The sequence below is a fragment of the Urocampus carinirostris genome, chromosome 2 (assembly GCF_059441175.1).
Source record: "Urocampus carinirostris isolate Australia breed hairy pipefish chromosome 2, RoL_Ucar_1.0, whole genome shotgun sequence".
NCBI classification, from domain to species: domain Eukaryota; kingdom Metazoa; phylum Chordata; class Actinopteri; order Syngnathiformes; family Syngnathidae; genus Urocampus; species Urocampus carinirostris.
The window spans coordinates 13,500,569-13,520,458 of NC_142350.1; the positions used below are offsets into that span (position 1 = coordinate 13,500,569).

General features: G+C 39.6%; 1 protein-coding gene across 1 annotated transcript in view; it reads right to left on the reverse strand.

Moving 5' to 3' along the window:
- The window catches only part of LOC148371093 (CMP-N-acetylneuraminate-beta-galactosamide-alpha-2,3-sialyltransferase 1-like), a 68,774-nt gene that overhangs the window by 25,548 nt on the left and 23,336 nt on the right, over positions 1-19,890 (reverse strand). The window contains exons 2-3 of the mRNA XM_088328992.1: positions 1,579-1,793; positions 388-642 (exon numbers count right to left, since the gene is read on the reverse strand). Of these exons, the coding sequence (XP_088185118.1) occupies positions 388-642; positions 1,579-1,608 (285 nt within the window). The 5' untranslated portion in view covers positions 1,609-1,793. The remainder of the gene's footprint in view (positions 1-387; positions 643-1,578; positions 1,794-19,890) is intronic.

The window sequence follows — 19,890 nt, forward strand, 5'->3', positions numbered from 1 at the left end:
CTGGCCTCACCTCAAAAAAAGAGAAAACTAATAAGAGAAGAAACCAAGAGGCCCATGAACACATTGGATGACCTGCAAGCATACACAGGTGGGGTGTGACAATCCGTGCACAAGAAAACTACTAGTCGTACTCTGCATACATTTGCACTTTATGAAAAAGTGGCAAGAAGAGAGACCTTTCTGAAAGACTACCATTAAAAGCCCCTTTGGGATTCGCACGAAGCTACAAGGGAGACACAAATAACATGTGCTCTGGTCATATGAGACCAGAACTGAAATCTACCAGTAGTTTTACAAAGCACTGTGTGTAACTAGTAACTGTAAGTAACTACTATTTTTCAGTACCACACCCGCAGAGCAAATGAATAGAAACTCCAAGAACAGTACCTGCCACCATTTGAAGGTTTCTTCCGATAGCGCGCTGTTCTCCGAGTTCAATAGCGGGTGGACGGACTGGTTGAAGCGCTCGTCGAACCAGGGGTCTTCGCCAATTTCGCTCAGGCACCGCTGGCAGGCGCACGGGGCCTTGGAGGAGAAAGCTGAGCGGAAAGCATACCTGAAGAGGAAGCTGGACGGCTCCCGCAAGGTATATCCGAAGAGAAGGGTGGTGAAGGTGGCCACACACAGAAGAACCGCCAATGTCTTGAAAGGTATTCCCAAACAGAATTTGATTTTTAATCAGGCACCGAAGGTCTCAAATATTGTACAACTACGGTAATCTCTCGCCACCTCGCGCTTCGGTTATCGCTGGTTCATTGCTTTGCGGATATTTGATTGAATTGTCCTAATTGTCAGGGATATCAATGTATCGTGCACTGTTCTTTAAGCAGACAGCACACAGGAAATTTTATCATTGCGGCAGGCTAGGGAGGGTTTTGTGTGTTGGATGCGCGTGACTGTCTGCGTGATAGGCTGGTGTATGTTGTCATTTCAACAGCGGTGTCAATGTGTCCACCAAAAATAAACTAGCAAGCACGGCTGCAGCAAGCTTTTAGCGGCTTGGATTTTCACCGGTCCGGGAAGGGATTAAAGCGGAGTCTGGAGAGAAGGATTCAGCGAGGATGCACTTCCGGCCTACGGCTTCGAATAAGCTACGTAACAGCCCTCACAAGCCACCCCACCTGAGCCTGTGCGTATCTCACCAATGCCAGATCCATTACCCATTAAACGCATGACCTATAAACTACAACTCTTGGTAAGCCGCTAGCTTCATTCGGGACAGTTAAATTTTAATCATCTGGCTCAATTCAAGGACTGTTGATTTTAGCGTGGGGCTAGCCAGCCACTCTCTAAACCCTCAAGTTTTGTTGTACTTTTTTATAATGACAATAAAACTAATTCATTCTACTGCAATTTTGTGTTCTGTGTTTTCATTTGTAGATCTAGAGTTGTTATTTTGTTCAAGTGGTATATTCTCAGTCGATAAGGACGTCATCTTGAAGTAAGTTCGCCGCCGCTACTTCGTAGATTTTCACTTTTGGAGGGTGGTTTTAGTCCTATTTAACCGCGATAACTGAGGCATCGCACTACACCGATGAAATATAAATTGATTTTTTGCTAAAAAACATTTGAAAATACCTTGAAACGCTTGAGTTTGGGGAGCGTCATGCCGTCACTAGTCAGTCGGTGGCGGCAAACGTGAGCTGATGCCTCGTCCAGGTATTTCGGCTTTTCTCACATCTCGGCCGTTATGAGCGCACGAAAAGAACGCAGATTTAGGAAGCTAGCACCGCTCCCACGTCCACTCAATAAGGTCAGCGGCTGAGGGGTCATCGGCCCGTTTAATCATCTACCTAAAATGTAAACACGGAAGGATATTTCAGGTCTTACAAAAATGATTCTTTTTTACATTTTTACTACCACAAAGGACATTATACTAGATTTGTTTGTCGTTTTGTAATGTAGGCACAGCACACAAACCCCCAAAATGACGGATTAACAAAAGAAACAAGGAAATATTTGCACAAAAACAGTTGTAACATACAGTGCCAAGCAAAAATAATGCCCCTCCGAAAAGTTTTTCCTCGTTTTGCCGGCTTCAAAGTTAAAGCTACAAAACTGAAAGTAGTTTCTAAGAATCAACAACATGTGAGACACATTCGTGAAGGAGAACTCAATTTACAACAAAACACCTAAAATGAAGGTGTTGCAAAAATATCATCCATCCATTGTCCGCACCATTTATTCTCAGCATGGTCATGGGGGTGCCAGAGTCCATCCCAGCTATCTTCAGCTGGGCAGTAGGCAGGGCGTACCCTTAACTGGTTGCCAGCCAGTCGCAAAGCACACAGGGACAGACAACTCACTTACACAATAATTCCTAGAGACAATTTGAAGCCACAAATTAACCTGCCATGCGCTTTTTTGGAAAGTGAGAGGAAACCGGAAGAAACCCGTGCAGGCGCGGAGGGCAAACTCTGCACAGGAATGCTGGTAACCAGATTTCAACCGACGACTAAAACTTCCTCTAGGGTGAGCGTGTGCGCGATTGGGTACTGGCCAGACTTTCTCAGCACAAGAAAATCTATCCTGCGCATAAAAATTAGGCATCAATATTGGAAAATGAATTCACTCTCAAATTTGGCTGGAACTACAGTACACGCAGGATAAAAACAACGCGGCTTCCCTCTGTGGTGTTTCAAGCATGGTATTTTGAAGTCAATGTCAGCATGAGATTGAGTAAATGAAAGCAAGCACGTATGTGAGCTCATGTTCTTGCTCCAGGAGAGAAGGGGGGACTAGAGTGGAGGTGGGGTTGGGGGAATGAAGGAGATCGCTAGTACCGATTGCCATTTTAAGTACAGATACGTTGGGGAACAAAAGTAACTGTCTGTAATTGATTGTAAGGGACCAGTGTGACCGTAAAAGCAACTAAAGTCAAGGCCTGCGGGCCAAATCCGGCCCATGAGAAGTTGTGCTAAGGCCCGTGAGTCCTTATTGTTACCTACAACAGGAATTGCTTGAGGAAAGTGTTGTTTTCTTTTGATACATTTTTGCACTTTGTTGTATTTCAATCTGATTAAAAAAATATTTCAGTTCAACTGAATGATTGGAAAATGCTATTATGAATCTTTCAAAGTAAATTTAACCCACTTTGCTAAAATAGAAACTTTTAGCGGCTGATGGTGCAGGGAGGTTTGAGGGTGAAATACGAGGCAAACTGCTCCCAAGAAAGACCCAGCATGCCCTTCTCCTCGTAATAAGCTGCCAGCCTCATAGGGAAGATTTATATCGAAGTACACGACGATGCCAGAAGGCCTCCTAGTATTTCTTGATTAGAAATTGATCAGGCCCTTCAAACAGTGAACCCTGGATGGTAGAGTATTGGCTTCATAGGGCCACCCAGGGTGAGGCAGGCCCTGTCATTCTTCCCAAGCAAGGCTTTGAAATCACCAGGAGTGATCGCCTGGGTCATAAACCTATTTATTTTACAATTTGTGCTAAAGTCATAAGCGGTGCAAACTATTATCAGCCCCAGAGAAAATAAGACTCAATAGTCACTTTGTAATACTCAATGAGCCGACAGTACTTAGTAAAAACATTTTAATCATTTAAGTTTTTCATTAAAAAGTACTTTGATTTTCTTTAGAAGTATTATCACAACTTGATTGTTTCTCCTCTGTACTTCTTCATAATGTGCGTGAGGGATCATAGTGATACTGTTAATCGTGAGTATTTGCAAAGGGTTAAGAGATCAGCGAGACTTGAATTGATTCGTTTAAATACGTAAATAATCTGAAGAATACAAAAATACACGAAATACAAAGTATTTTACGGGACAAAGAGTATTTAATATGTGACCAAAGCAAATGACGTATGCCCCCAAAGCAAAGGATGTAACCTCATTGCCAAAAGTGATGCAATGTGTATTGTTCAATGTGTCACAAGCCAGGAACGGAGACAGGACCCAGTAGCGTTCGTTTACTCAGTTTTATTGATAAGAAGGAGAGAAGGGCTTCCACGATCCGAAGATCAACGGACACGGGTAGCAGGTGGCGGGAAACGCGGAAGTGGCACTTCCATGTCAAGCAAGGATGATCGTAGACTTGCAGGAATACTAGTTAACCGGGACGGGAGAGCAGGGGCGGTATCGAGTTCGGAAACAAGGTCGACAACAGGTGTCAAGCAGGTAGCGAGGCAAAACATGTCGGATATCGGGAAGGTAGAACAGGGCAGAGTCAGGTCCGGAAACAGGTTGGCAACGGGTATCAGGCAGAGAAAAAAACAGGGCAACAACAGAGTCTGAACGTGAGAGCTTGCCGAACTGGGAGCATCGGTATGCAACGGTCTGACAGGGATCCCTTGAAAGCCGGGGATTTAAAAAGAGTCCATGAGCCAATCATCTCTCAGGGCTGTTGGCGCCAATTGAGCAGTCACAGGTGCCTTGAATTGGCAATCATGACACAATGTGATAGTAATTTCCTACTCAAATAGTTCTCCTCCAGTATCAGTATTATCACACGCCGCTCTCTGTCTTTGCTGATATCATCTATGAGGAGCAGGATGAGGCTTTACATAGAAAAATCCAGCTACTAGATGATGGAGCTGTATCTGAGTCAGATCAGAAGGAATATCCTACTACCGGTAACCATGAAAACCAGTACGATCTGCCTCATATGTGGGGAGCAACCCCCTCCTCAAAATAACAGCCTGGAGAGGGATGGGCACCGCTGTAGTTCCCTAAGACACACCACAGGGAGTGGTGCACCTACATCCCTAACGATTAAGGAATCTTTGAACTGAGAACCTTAAAAAGTCTTTCACACTGATACCACAGCAACCCACTTCCGCACCTTTCCAAACCAACTGAAAAACACAATCTAAAGTAAAGTTGAAACTATTTGTATAGCCCTTAATCACAAATAGTCTGAAAGGGATGAGCAGACCTCAATTACAACGTCCCCTGATCTTAAACCTACACAAGGTCAACAAAAAACTCAAACAAGCTCAACAAAATACAAGGATTTTTCTTCAAAATTCCATGAATTGCTGTTTTTTATCTTCACAATTTCATTTTTTGTAGTTTTTTAAAAACATATACAAATATCTCAGTCTTTTTTAGATTGTATTATGTTTTGTATGATTGAAATAGAAACATTATCAATATAAAATTGCTATGCTACAAGGAAACAAACGTGAATGACTCCTCTCTACAGCCAAACTAATATTCTTTTTCTTTTAGATGGATTTCAAATGAAATTTGCTCCTTGTTCGGTGGGTTACTTGGTCACCACGGGAAGTATAAAGAATATGAATTGTCCATATTGTCAATGATACCAACGTATTGAACATAGTTTACGAGATTAGAGATGGCACTCCAAGATAAACCGGTAACAAAGATTCAAATTAGACAAATTAAATAAAATGAATGTCAGGTTTATGGTTAGTCCCTGGAGATGGGCCAGTCATAGGCATGCATAGGTAGAGTACATGGAGACATTGGTTAAACCGCATCGATAGCTGTCATTCTTTGCACAGTAGAAATACTTTTCTGTTAAGATATCTATTATTTAAACACTTTATCACAGTTGGAAGTCTTATTATCGGCAGCAAGGACATATGCCGTTGCTCAAGAAGGCACCGTCTGCTGCTCCAAGGCACAACAGATCGTAGATTTGCATACGAGCCGAGTTGCGTTTTTGTCTACTGGGAGAAGCTTTGACAACCCGGGGACACTCGGATGAAAAGCGCAGTAGCTGTTGTTTGACTTGTATCACTTTGAATCCTCCCCGCCCTTCCCTCCATATTTTAAGTATTCTCCGACAGATGGCGACGTTTTTAGACATTTCTTCTGGGTCGCCTGACCTTGTCTGACTAAAGGATTGCAGACTTAACACTGAGCAAAGTTTGCCGGGCTGAGACAACAAAGGCTGAACTTAAGAGCTGAGCAGAAAGGTATGGATGGGGCAGGGGGCCGATCTTCCATTTTGAAAAGTCAGGAAGAACAGAATTCATGTAACGGGATTACGTCATCAGGATACCAAAAATGTAATTGTATTCTGTGACAGTTACAGAAAAGAAAGATGTAATCAAATTAGAAGTATATTTTGTTAGATTAAAGAGTACTTTGCAGGATATGGTTTTATCTATAAGTATATTTACATATACATAAAACACCGATAGCCAAAACATGTCCTTCATCATTTCATTCACCAAAACCGAGAGAGTTGAGGTTTACACGCACGCAACGTATAGTAACGTGCCTATCTGTTGCACAGATTTATTTTGCATTTATTGTTGTTTGGAATCCACTATTTTATCATTGTATTTTTATGTTGCGAGAATGTTTTTCTTACCTTAGTAAATGTGTATATTGTCAAGAGGTGTGGCAACCCCCTTTTAAACAAGTACAACTTGGACATCGCAGATTTTGGAACGCAATACAATTTGTGCGATTTAAACAAAATTAGGTTCTTAATGTCCTCTTAATGTCAATAAAACAAATCTTGTCCGCCATGGGAAATATTTTTGTAGGATTATAAGCAACTACCTGAACCTTGCTTTCCTGCAATTTATGGTTACAAAGTTCATGTATCTGAAACAAATAAAATCATTTTATTTAGATTATGTTTGTTTTGTCTTTCATTAGAATATTTGGTATTGGAGTAATCCACAAAAGTAATCAAAAGTAATCAAGTTACATGACTGCAATATTGTAGCATTCAGATTACGTTACTGATTACATTTAACAACAACTAGTATCCGTAAAATACAACACAGGATGCCGCTACAAGTAAGTATTTTTGGAGTGACATGAGGATACACAGGAGAATTTGCCCAAAATGCAAACACAGGATGCCGCTACAAGTAAGTATTTTTGGAGTGACATGATGATACACAGGAGAATTTGCCCAAAATGCAAAGAGGTTCAACTTCAGTGCCATGAATTTAATTAGACACTTTTAAGATGATTGTTTGCGACTCAAACATGAATAAACTTCACATTTACGTATATATATATATATATATATATATATATATATATATATATATATATATAGGTGTGGGAAGTATTTTAGCGACTAATTATGCCTCCGAAGAAAGTCAGTGCAAGCAGCAAAGTTGCTACAGGTGAAAAAAGAAAAGTAGTGCGTACAACTATTGCATTTAAGAAAAAAATAATAGCAAAATATGAAGGAGGTGTGCGAGTGTCTGATCTTGCTAGGAAATACCCCACTGTCCACCTGCGCCTTCTACTGACCACCAGAAAGGTAAGAAATCCTATTCATAATTCTTTTCTTTATCCTTTTTTAAAATTTTTACACGTTCATGTTAGCGTAATCTTTCGTTTGGAAGATTACGATAACGCGAACGTACGATTAGCCTGGGTTAGCGTTATGTTTACGTTGAACATTCAAGGTAAACATTCAGGGTGTTGGAACGGAGCCCAACTTTCAGGGTGTTGAAACGGAACTCCCTTTCCAATGAACCGCTCACCACTTGTTGTGGAGACCCGGGTGCTAAATGACTTGTAAACGACACGTTCAAGGTAAACATTCAGGGTGTTGGAACGGATTAAAATGATTTACATTATTTTTAATGGGAAACATGATTTTGGTGATCGAACAAATCGGTTACAACAAAACACCTAAAGATATATATTCGGGGCCCGAATAGAGAACGCTCTGGAACCTACGGTTTTCTTTTTGGCTCGTGGGATCATCTTGTTTGTTTTAATTTTTTTTTCGTGAATGAAAATGTTTTACCACTGGGAGTGGCTAATTAATACTTAATGTCAATTGTGTTAACATTTTTATTGGACTAGAATAAAGGCATACATCAAAAATAATTGACTCAATGACTAAGGTGTGCGACTGTCACCCAACTCAACCGTAAAACAGATTAGCGGTGACTCGTCCATACCAAAACAACTTCATGTCCGCTTCAGGGAACTTCAAGTGACTATACATTCGCCCACTGAGTTGGATTCAAATGGAATAGAACTGTATACTTTTCATATTAGAAGGTTTTAGGAACTAAATAAATGTTTTTGTAACCCATTGGCCAGTGTTGGGACTTATGCATGACAAAGGAACGCAAATACTTGTCTCTGTAATCAGTACTGTGACACATTATTAATTACATTTCGTAACTCAACTGTCATTACTTCATGGAGCATTGCTGTGTCACTTGTTGAATGCCGATAATAAATTGCAATATTTTCAGACATCTGAATAATTCTTAATCACTCATATTGATCCATTAGTGATAATGGTTGGGCATAATAATATCTACCTACATAGTACAACTGAGGGCAGCATGGCGGTGCAGTGGTTAGCGCGTGTGTGGCACGCATCGGCCCGGTATTGCAGTACCTCCGGGAACGGTGCATTCGCAATGATCGCAGCAAGGCTTTAGGGCTAGGACCTTAGCTTGGCCTTTTGGCTGAGAGTAAGTGTCCCGGCTCCTAGGCTTTGTAGCGTATTATGAACTGACCGATAACGGATAATGGATAATGAATAACGAAGATAGAACAATAACCCTTAAAAACCCCAAAACCCCACACTTCTGAGATCATGAGATCAAATCTACTGTGGGAGTTTGCATGTTGCGTGGGTTTCCTCCGGGCACATATTGTCTCACATATTGCTTATTCTTAGAAAACATTTTCATTTATTTTAGCTTTAAGTTTGAAGCCTGAAAAGTGGGAAGTTGACAAAAACTTCTTGGGGGGCCAGTACTTTCGCTAGGCCCTGTAACTTTAAATAATTACTGCTTTACAGTAACATGCCCAACATTGGCTATGACTCAAGATGTAGGGCAGACGTCAGCCTTTTATTTACAGTGCCATTGCCATCACATTCACCATTTTCTCACAAATCTGCTTTTGTTATGTTTTGTCCCACACAAGTCACAATAGAAACTATCTGTTTTTAGTGTCAATAAATTTGTTCAAACCAAAAAAATTAAACAGACTTGGCCCACACTTTATTATGGCCTATATTCCTTCCCAAGCCGAATGGGTTTTTTGGGGGAAGGTGGCCTTCAGGTTATGTTCACATTTACCAGTCGTGACTTTGGCTGTTGTGTCGGCAGATTAGAAAGGAAAGCGATTTTCTTGCAGGGAATGTAGACGCCTCGTTTTCTTGGCAGGTCGGCGCTGAAGGCTCAACAAGACAACTACAACGTCAGCCGAAACAAGAGGACTCGAAACAAAACCGGGGAACAAAGACGTTTTTGGATAAATAAATCAAATTCATGAATACAACCGGAGTGCTTGAAACGACATAAGGGAATGCAACCAAAATAAGGACTGTAAATTATTTAGGGATGATGTCATGTGGAAAAACATTTTAGTAAGACTAGCAAAATATAGTTTGTACATTAAATTTATTCTTATGATTGTTCTTAGAAGAAGTAGTATTTAAAGATTACTGAAGCATAGTAATGTTCGGATGAGAACATAACAGTGACTAAGACAGCTACTTTATTTTATTTTTTGCACATTTTGGTTAAGTATGCAAACATCCTACAGGTGGAAAAGTATTCTAGCTAAAACCTAACCGTGTACAAAGTGTTTCTAGATGATTTTATTTTCTAATAATACAAATATGCTGTAGACATGACCCCAGGTTGTTAGAGAACATTACTGGCTCTCACAAATGTTAAGAAATTGTATAACTGTATATTGAGAGTAATTATAACCATTGATTGCCCACTTCCCACTTTATTTTTAAACGTTTTACTGATCATTGGGTGTGTAGTTTTTATATTAGTTTGCATTGATGGGGTTGAAATCTATTACATTAGTTAGACAACAACATATTAAGACATTTTCTATGAGGGGTAAGAGTTTGAATTTGAAGGAATAATTGAGAGTGTAGGGTAGGAAGATACTCAAAGTGTTAAAAATTTCCGACACTTGAATTGATTGGAAAATTACCGTTTACCAAAAAGATTTGATTTACAATGGAGCGATTCCTAACAACTGTTTCGAGATAGTAAAAGCCGAAAGAAGGCCGTCTTGTAGTTCAATTTAAAGTTTATATATTTTTAATAAATATGCTATAGAAAGTTTCTCTAAATATCAGATGTTTCAGTAGGCGCTATAATTATATGCATGAAATGACTTAGTTTCTCTTTTTTTAAAGGATTGTCTATTTATTCACTTCTATGAGAATGGCTATATTCTCTTGTTCAGTTATTAAAAGCGGTTTACCATATGGTTTAATGGTTACGTTTCAGTTTATATTTTTTATGGTGACAAAAATTTAGTTTATGTAAAGAATGTGGATGCCCCCTAAGATTCAATCTGCAAAATTGGACAGCAAGTAAATACGTCACTAAAATATGTGGATACATATGATGTGCATTCACAACAACTAAATTAATGATGTGATTATCAAAGCTGTGATAATTAAATAATAACAATAATATAGCTGGAAAACTCAAGATACTCAGTGACCTATTTTAATAATCTAACACAGCATCAATCCCCAAAGAAGCAGCAGAAAATGAATTGAATCAGTCTCTTACCAGTGGTGACTTGGTTTGGGTGTGAATGTAACACATTATTTTTCCAGTTTTATACTGGCAGGGCGTGCCATCAAACACCATCTACCTCGTTGAGCATACCCTCACATTTCATCGGCTCTTGTGCTGTTTCAAAATAAAAAAAATCACCTACAATTTGAAGTTAGAGAGTGCGCGCAACAGATAGAATAAGTACTATTCTAAAAACTATTTATATTTTTAGTGATGTGTCAAAAATAACTCTTTCTGACTTTTTACTACAAAGAGTTTATGGAACAAGATGAACCCTTTTTTATCTAGAACAAATTATGACTGTGAACCCATGATTACTGAATTAGCATGAAACAGTTAATAAAACTGATTTAAAGATAAATGGGAGACTCTGACACTACTTTTTAGAATTTCTAATAGGTTACTCTAACATATATGCCTGAGCATAAATGTATTTTTAAATAAAAGGCTCTTTTTAATTACTCACTTGGTCAGGGGTCCGTTCTAAAAATAGACCAAATCACGAAATATCAATGTCTAAAATGTGATTAATTTGTTTTGCGTTTTTAAAAAAAACTTTGCATTTACATTGATATAAATTTAAAAAATAAATCGTGTGAAAAATATATAAAAACCTAGAAAGAAAAAAAAAGTAGCCGAGTTCGATAATTTGAGAACTCGGACATAACACGGAGCAGAGGGGCATATGACAATCGCAGCCTCGATCTTGAGCGTCGCGAAGTACATAAACATGGCTGAAAACAAAGAAACCTAGGGATTTTTGTAGTGAATGGGAGGAAGAATTTCTTTTGTCCGGCGACTGGCTGCGGAAAATAGGCAAAACATTGAGTGCCACTTCACCTCCTTGTCACAAAAGAGGTTGGTCTTTTTTCCAATCTAGTAAAAATTGCAATTGTAAGCCGGGTGGATCCTTTCTATGACCTATGACCTGATAGCAGCAATTTAACCAAGCTAGTACAGATTAAGATTACAAACACTAATCATAGTGTAGGAATGTAGGCGTCAAAATACTTCTATGTGCATTTTTACTACTAAGTGTTTAATGAATGAGGTTGACACTTACTAGTTTTGGTTGTTTGAATCTTTCCTAGTGCCTAATTGCCACTTTAACCTTTTACGGACAAAAATACAGCAATTATTGATATTTAACACCTGATTAGGAATTCTCGCTAACTTCTTATATATTGAACATGACACTGTTATCCGTTTATTTTAACTTTAAGAAATAGTTTGGTATAGTCTTTTTGAATAAACAACCCATATCAATCAGAATGGGTAATCAGACTGCGATTTGATATATTGAAACTCTTAATTAAAGACAGTATTGTAATATTTTACCACATCTGTTTTACCTAAATTCCTTACACTTTTACTTTGTTTTTTGGTGGGGTAACTCTTTCCCCAAAAATACATCAAGTGGGTAGGACTGCTATACCGAGCAAATTCATGATTAACGGGAATTTATCGGAAGCAATCGAGATCAACTGCGGTGTACGTCAAGGTTGCCCTATGTCTCCCCTTCTCTATGTTCTTTGCATTGAACCTTTGGCACAAATGTTAAGAAAAGATAGATTTGTCGAAGGCATCAATATCCCAGGAAGTGGGGGACAAATTACCAAGTGTGTTTTGTACATGGATGATTTTAATATTTTGTGTACTGACCGCGCATCTGTTGAAAGAGCCCTTGACTTGACTGACCTGTTTGGGAGGGCGTCTGGGTCAAGGCTAAATAGAGAAAAATCACAAGTGAAGTTTTATGGAATGTGGAAAGAGACAGAAAAGGCAGGACTCCCGCTGACGGTGTTAAAGACAGACCAGAAAATCCTAGGGATAAAATTCAATGCGGATGGAGGAGGCGAGACCAACTGGGATGACGTGACAAGGAAAGTTAAGCAAAAACTTGTTTTTTGGTCACTAAGAAAACTGACAATAGAGGGGAAGGTCCTAATCATCAAAGCGATCATCCTCCCAATGCTTTTGTCAATCAGTTTAATTTTTATGCCTAAAAGAAACGTGCTGTTACAACTGGACAATGAAAAAGAAAAAGGAAAAAGGGGGGAAGGGAGTGCCTGACCTCCAGCTTTTCCTGGGAAGCAAATATGTCTCTCTCCACTTCCAAAACGCTGTGGGCCCACCCAACAACCCGAAAAGTCAAGCAATGACCCGGTTTTGGATGGGCTCATATTTGCGGAAGCTAAAGCTTGTACCAGACAATCGTTTGATTCCAGTTTCGTTTAACTTGCCACCAACACATCTCTTTATTCGGGATTTTTTGAAGAAGTTTGATTTGGAAACACAAGAATGTCACACTTTACAAAACCACAGGGCCCTTATTGCTATTGTGCAAGAGCGAGCTACAGTAAGCCCTGTGCGGGGGCTTGCGTTTGGCGAATCCACAACGGTTTGGAGCAACGTCAATCATCCTGCCCTCCCAAACAGACTACGAGACTTGTCATGGATGGTGGCTCATGAAGTTCTCCCAGTCAGAGCTGTAATGCACCACCGAGGAATGTCAGCGACTTCGACGTGCCCTCGACCTGGCTGTGGCGCCCAGGAGTCGGTGAGGCACCTTTTTTGTGAGTGCAGCGCTGCCCAGGTCTTGTGGACAATGGCCGAACAACTAGGAAAGTTCCCGGACTTGCCAGCAGGAGAGGTCCCTGATGCACAGTACGTGCTTTACGGGGTGAGTCGGTCGAGGAGGCCTCGGAACGACTTTGCCAGGGACTGGCTCACTCTCGCCGCCATCAAGGACGCCATCTGGACCTCCAGAAACCTGCTGGTATGGAGGTGCAGGCAGATCCCCCCCCGTGGCTGTGCTCCAAATGGCTGCAGATACCATACAATCTGCGAGCGGCGGGCCTAGGACGCAGCCATAAAGAAAACTCGTCTGCACCCACCCGGAGGGGGGAGCCGGAGCTACACTGTGGGAGTCCCGGCAGCAACGGCCTGGGTTGTGGAACCCAGAAGGGAGAGGACCCACGCAGAAGGGAAAGGACCCACACAGAGGACTGGAAGAATGCTGCTTAGAGCTATGCCCTTGCACAATAGTATTGCCTTTTACACGCTGGTTAACTACTGTTAAAAGAAAATAACTCTGAAATTGTTTAATTGATGTTGAAAATGTCAGGAAAAAATGTTAAAACGTCATATCGTCACGTCATATTGTCAAATATAAAAAAATTGTGAATATGCTTGATGGCTGTGTTTTGCTGCTGTTGGTGTCAGTGGATTTGTTCAGACCGAGGACAATCGACTTTGGCCTGGGCGGATCTATTGACACTAACAAAGATGTTATATAATGAAATTGTGAATATGTTTGATTTTCGAGAAGGTTTGTTCAAACCTCACTTTGTGTTTGCTGTTAAAAACGTAATATTGGAATATAATATTGTGAATGTGCTTAATTGCTGTTGAGATTGTCATGATTGTTTTCTGTTTTTAGTGTCAATAAATTTGTTCAAACCAAAAAAAAAAGCAATGTTGAGGTAGCCTGCAATGTCAAGCCTCATTGTTGTATTAAAAAACTATGTGTGAAACAACAGAGGGATAAAGATTGACATGTCACGCTTTAAGATCAAGGAATGCAGACATTAAAAACATCTTAATTTTTGTGTTTGTTAGGGTGGGAGGACATTGTCTTTATAGCTATTATCTGTACTGTTTATCCTCACCAGGGCTGGTGGGGAGGGAACACCCTGAACCGCCAACCAGTCACAGGGCACACAGAGACAAAAGTTCATATGCTCACTCACACTTAGGAGCCACTAAAACACCTGCCATTTCATTTTTTTAAATGGTCGGAGGTGATTGTCTTAATAACCATTTTTACATTTTAGAAAACTCGTTTTTTACCTATTAAACATTTAGCAACGTTTTTATGAAACGATTTTGATTTTACATTGTGCCACAAACTCAGTAGAACCTCCATACTTTTCTCTAAGTTTCCATCTTAAATCAAATGACAATGGGAATATATGGTTACCAAGGCCTATAATGTTTATGAGGATGCTGTATTAACTATAATAAGCGAAACTCCTTTATTTTTGGTAGGCAAAACTCAACAAAACATAAGAGGGGAAAAATAAAAGTGAGATACCAAAAATTTTGAACTATAAGGCGCACCCAGTACATTTTTAAAGTAAAAAACATTTTGTAAACACACAAGCCGCATCTGACTATAAGCCGCATGTGACCACTTTGAAATATGAGAATTTAGAAAAGAAAGATGGTACACAGGTTGTAATGATATACAGTACCCTAACCCCTTAACATTCCGACGGCTTGCCAGTGGGCTGCCGGACATTTGATAAAAAATGTGTCACTTTTCACTGAAATACGTCATGCCACATATCATTGGAAAGACTAAACTCTTAAGATTTAACATATGATGACCATTTCAAAACATTCTAATTAGAGAAGCATCCTGATAAGTCTGAAGCAAGACCCTAAAACTTTAGAGCTTAGATAACTCACCATTATGTCCCCTGGCCATCTCCAACTTCTTTGAATGTCCGCGAAAATGGCTTTGTTACATCCAGTCAAGTGAATCCAACCGTGTAAAATATTTACTTTAAACCACATGATAATGCCGACTGAGACAAATGAATCCACCTTAAAAATGTCTGCTTCGTTGGAGGTTGCTTCTTGTTATGCCTTAGTTTCGCCAAATTACTGTATTTCCATTTACGAATGAACAGACTGATACATTTATTCCCAATATGGTAGTTATCCCTCCCCTTTCGATTGACCCCTTTTCCACGATGGGGGTCTGTTCATGTTTGTTTAATTCAAGCACAAAGTGACATTAAACTTGCGTCTTTCTCTACACATATATTCTGCCTGTCTCACTCTTACCTTTTACTGCTCGGGCGCCATAATCTGCAGTGTTGAAAGCGGTTTATAGTTCGAATTTTACACTAGTTTTCTGCACAGAGTGTAACACAGTGGTCAAAATCAATAGAGGGACAAAAAGGGCACTTTTTCCTTTCCTTCTCGGCTCGGATGCACTCACCTTCAAAATGTCAGAGAGAAATAATCACATGGGTCAACTCCTGTCTAAAATCTAGAAAAACTTTTCATTCAGGAATAAAACATCAGCTGAACCCCTCTGATTGTCCGAAAACCGTTCTCACTGTCAGCCTTAATTCGCCTCTCTCAAACTAAAAACACAAAATAGAATGCATTGTGTTTATTATCATCGACGAATGTTCAGCCTGAACATTTCCCCTTCCTTTAATTATGTGAACATAATTTTACGCCATCAAGAAACATATAAAGAGATAACTTCGCCTGGAAGACAAGTTATGAGAATAAAACTCTCCCTAGTCAAGTTTCAAACTAAAAGCCTCGACATATTTCCAGATTGTGATGCAGACAAACTAAGTGATGGGCAGTGAGGTTCGTGTCTGGTGAGGCACAGATTTACTAAAAAAGGATCATACATATTGTGTATCATTTGATTGGGAAAGCAAGAAAACAATATATAAACTGTAGCACAGCAAATTATTGTCTAACATTTACTTATAAATGAAGTCTATCTACTGCTCCTAATGAATAAAAGAATCAACAGATAGGTAAGAAAAAACTGGATATCGTGACTTGCTGATAGCTTGCTAATACTTTCACTAATTCTATTACTTGAAGCAAATCAGAATCAGAATACAAATGAGCAATAACACAACATCAAACTACTAGGCTGGGCCCACTAAGCTGAGAAAACACTGTCTTGTATTTGAAACCGGAATGGATATCACCCCTTTACACTTTTACTGCACTCTAGCCTTAAGAAAAAGCATTTGATTTTTATTTATTAAAAGACTCATAACTTTTGAAGAATGAGCTAAAGACCTGCTTTTTTGGACATACCCAGAAATTGACGGCAGTCAGGATTAAATCATCCAACGATCCAGGTCGAGCCCGCAGGCTGTATGTTTTGACTCATCCTTACATCCTAACATTATATTTTAATAAAACATTTTAATTATGGATGGTTCCCAATTACTGATTAGTGGGTGCTAGTGAATTAGGGTCAATAGTACTTGTTTGATTTTTTTTCAATCACTGAAAATAAATATTTTGGAAAATAAGGTTTTCTATCTCCCCGCTATGCACCAGATTGGGTGTTTATCCATTTGTAAATACATTAAGCAATTATTTATTTATTATCTGTTTTTTTCAAATAATTATTGCCTGATTTGACTAAGTCAAAGAACTGTAAACTTTAATTGATTCCCCAAAACTAATAATGGAGACAGAAAATGAACTATGTTTCTTTTAAATCGTAGTGTTAAAATGGGTTTTTAATTTATAAGATAACAATGTCAAATCCCTTAAGGCAGGGGTGTCCAAACTTTTCAGAAAGCAGGGCCAGATTTGGTAAACTAAAAATATGTGTGGGACGGCTATTCAGCGTGGCATTCTTTGAACAGTCTATAATAAATTCCCCTGCAGCGTCACAACCTTGCAGCTGGCCTTAGTAGCATTTTCATTTGACTCGTAGGGTGAAAAAGCGCTGCTGTGCCGTTAAAACAGCTTTCAGTTGCTTCACCTTTTCACAGCGTCTGTTTCCAGTGAGCTTTTTGTAGTCAGCATGCTTCATCTGGCAGTGCCTCTTGATATTATTCTCTTTGAAAAGAGCCACTTCACTGGGGACGAGCAGGCCATCCTTTTGGGACTTTTTGTTCCTTTTGATTTTGTTTAAAATTTTAAATCTGCGTACGGCTTACGTAGTTACCTTGGGCTGGGTTTTAGTGTAAAATGCCAAAACATGCTGCCAGAAGTTGACTTGTGAAGGGAAAAAAATAAGACTCGCCATTTCGGTTGCCTCTTGTTTGGTCTCGTCAGCAAATGCTATGGCACGCCGCGATTGCTACCCGCAATCTTCTGCCCCGAAAAGGGTTTTTTCCTGCTTGAGACTGTTCTGTATTTTTTTTTTTTGAGTTTGCTAATTTTAAACTACCTCCTCCGGACCGGTTCTACTCCCTGACTACAGAACGACCTGGAACGTTTTGATTGCTTAGTTGATCAAACAATTTATTGATGTGATGCGTGTAAAATTGATTGAATAAAAACCAACAGCCAAAAGGTTACCCAAAAGTCTCTCAAAAGAAAGATTAAATAAACTGTGTTGTGCTTACTTTTGATTTGTTTCTCCATATCCCAGGTGTGCCTATCTTCCTCTCTATCGCTCAATTTTATTCTTTAGTCGCAAGTGTCATGTTTTATTCAATTTTCTCTTTAGATTTGGACTAAAATTCCCGTGAGTATTTGAGTGTGTGTGTCTTGATTAAAGTATACAGATATTTGCCGTGTCAAATAAGTCACAATTGAACTGCGTGTAGCAACCATTTTAGATAATAAAATTGATCACAAGTTTGCCAGCCGTTTTTCCTGATAGAAATATCTAAAAACTGCTGTGGTGCCTCAAAAGGCCAGACAAAATTAGTGCAAATGAGCAAAGGTTTGCCTCTACAAATAATATTTTTTTTTAAATAATTTTTTTAATTGATCAGTTATTAAGGCCGCTGTGTCGTTAGCGTGTCAGCCCACAGTGCAGAGGTCAAATCCAGCGACTGGCTTCTCTGTGCGGAGTTTGCATGTTCTTCTCTTGCCTTTGGGGGTTTCCTCCGGGCACTCTGTTTTGTTTCCCATATTCCAAAAACATGCTTGTTAGGTTATTTAGCCCATTCAAATGGTCCCTAGGTGTGAATGAGCTAGTGCGTTGTCAGTCTCAGTGTGCCCTGCAGCTGGCTGGCAACCAGTTCAGGGTGTCCCCTGCTCACTGCCCGAAGATAGCTGGGATGGGCTCCAGCACCCCGGCGACCCTACTGAGGATAAGCGGTGCAGATAATGAATGGATGGGTGGATTATTTATGAGGATTTTCTAACCTACTAAATATGATACTGTATTCTTATAGTTATGACTAGGCGCTCTCTAACTAAATCCATGATGCGCTATCCCCCACAATCTTTGCACATTTTTAGGACATCCTTAAAGCAGAACGCAGTATTCAAAACAAAATCTCTTAATTCACTTTTGTAGGATTTTCAATGTTTCATCCCAAGCTCGGTGGCTGATTTTACTGTCTGCGCACGTTTTCCAAGTTTTAAAGCGAATGTCCTTCACACGCTCATCTGTGCAGCACCAACATTTCCCCGAAGAGTTACCTCTTTCGCCCTGCGTCCCCGAACGATGGCACAAAAGCAGTCGGGTTGGAGATGAGCCTTCACGCCGCCAATTGTTCCCCCAGCTCCACTTTGCCGTTTTGGAACGTTCACACAAGCACTTTGCTCTTGGCTTCCAGCCGTTACAAATTTGCTCCATCTTGGCCGAGAGAAGCGAGGGCCCAGCAAACACGCTATCCTATTAAAATAAAGCTATTGTACCTCGACTACCGAAAATAGACACACGTCCTTCTACTTCAGGTTCAATACAAAAACATGTCCATCTGTTCGCAAGATTAGAGTTTCCTCTCACAGACAAACAATGTACAGAATGTCTAATATTGCGGTTTTTAAGATTCTAGAAAGGGACTCAAATACTTGCTTCGACAAGCGTCATCTAGGACACCGGTTCTCAACTAGTTTGACTTCAGGACCCACCATTCCACCCTGATGACAAGCTGCGAAATGAAATAAAAAAATCAATTTCTCAAAAATATCCAATGAAAGGATTGTGGATTGAGGATCCAGCAAACCAACACCCGTCAGAGGGTGCCAAAGGACTAATCAACTCATTAAAAACCTACTTATAAGGACGGTTTCGGACAGATCCGTAGCGTCGGGTCATGGATGTTCCTGCCTATTCGCACTGCACCTCTCAAACACTGGTTCTCAACTCGTTTGACTTTGGACCTACCAAACCAAGCTAATGACAAGCTGTGAGCCAAAACAAGGGAAAAAAATCTACCTCTCAAATTCATCCAATGAATGGATTGTGAAGTTTAAACAGAGATAGTTGAATATATTTGCCTTTTTGTTTTTCTAAAAGTAAATGACCAGCAAAATCAGACGATTTCAAGTACCGTATAGCCTACATCACATATACGGTAAGGAACCGCCTAACACTGCTTTAAAATAGCCACATACTAAAAGAAATTCAAAATATGAATAAAGTGTGTACCTAAACAGCGATCATAATTTAATTAATTAGTTGATGAATGGCCCTTATTGTCTATATAAAAAGTATAACAAAATTGGAGGTGTTGTCCTTTCAGTGCGAGTGAAACAAATTAAAAGGTGAAAATGTGCAAAATGATAAAACAAAAATAAAAATAATACATACATGATATATAATATATATACTGGTAAAAATAAAAATAGATCACATTTTAAACCATTTACTGTACTTTCCAGCAGCGCTTCAATGGCAGAAACCCGTACACCATTTTTGTATTTCGCAATTGT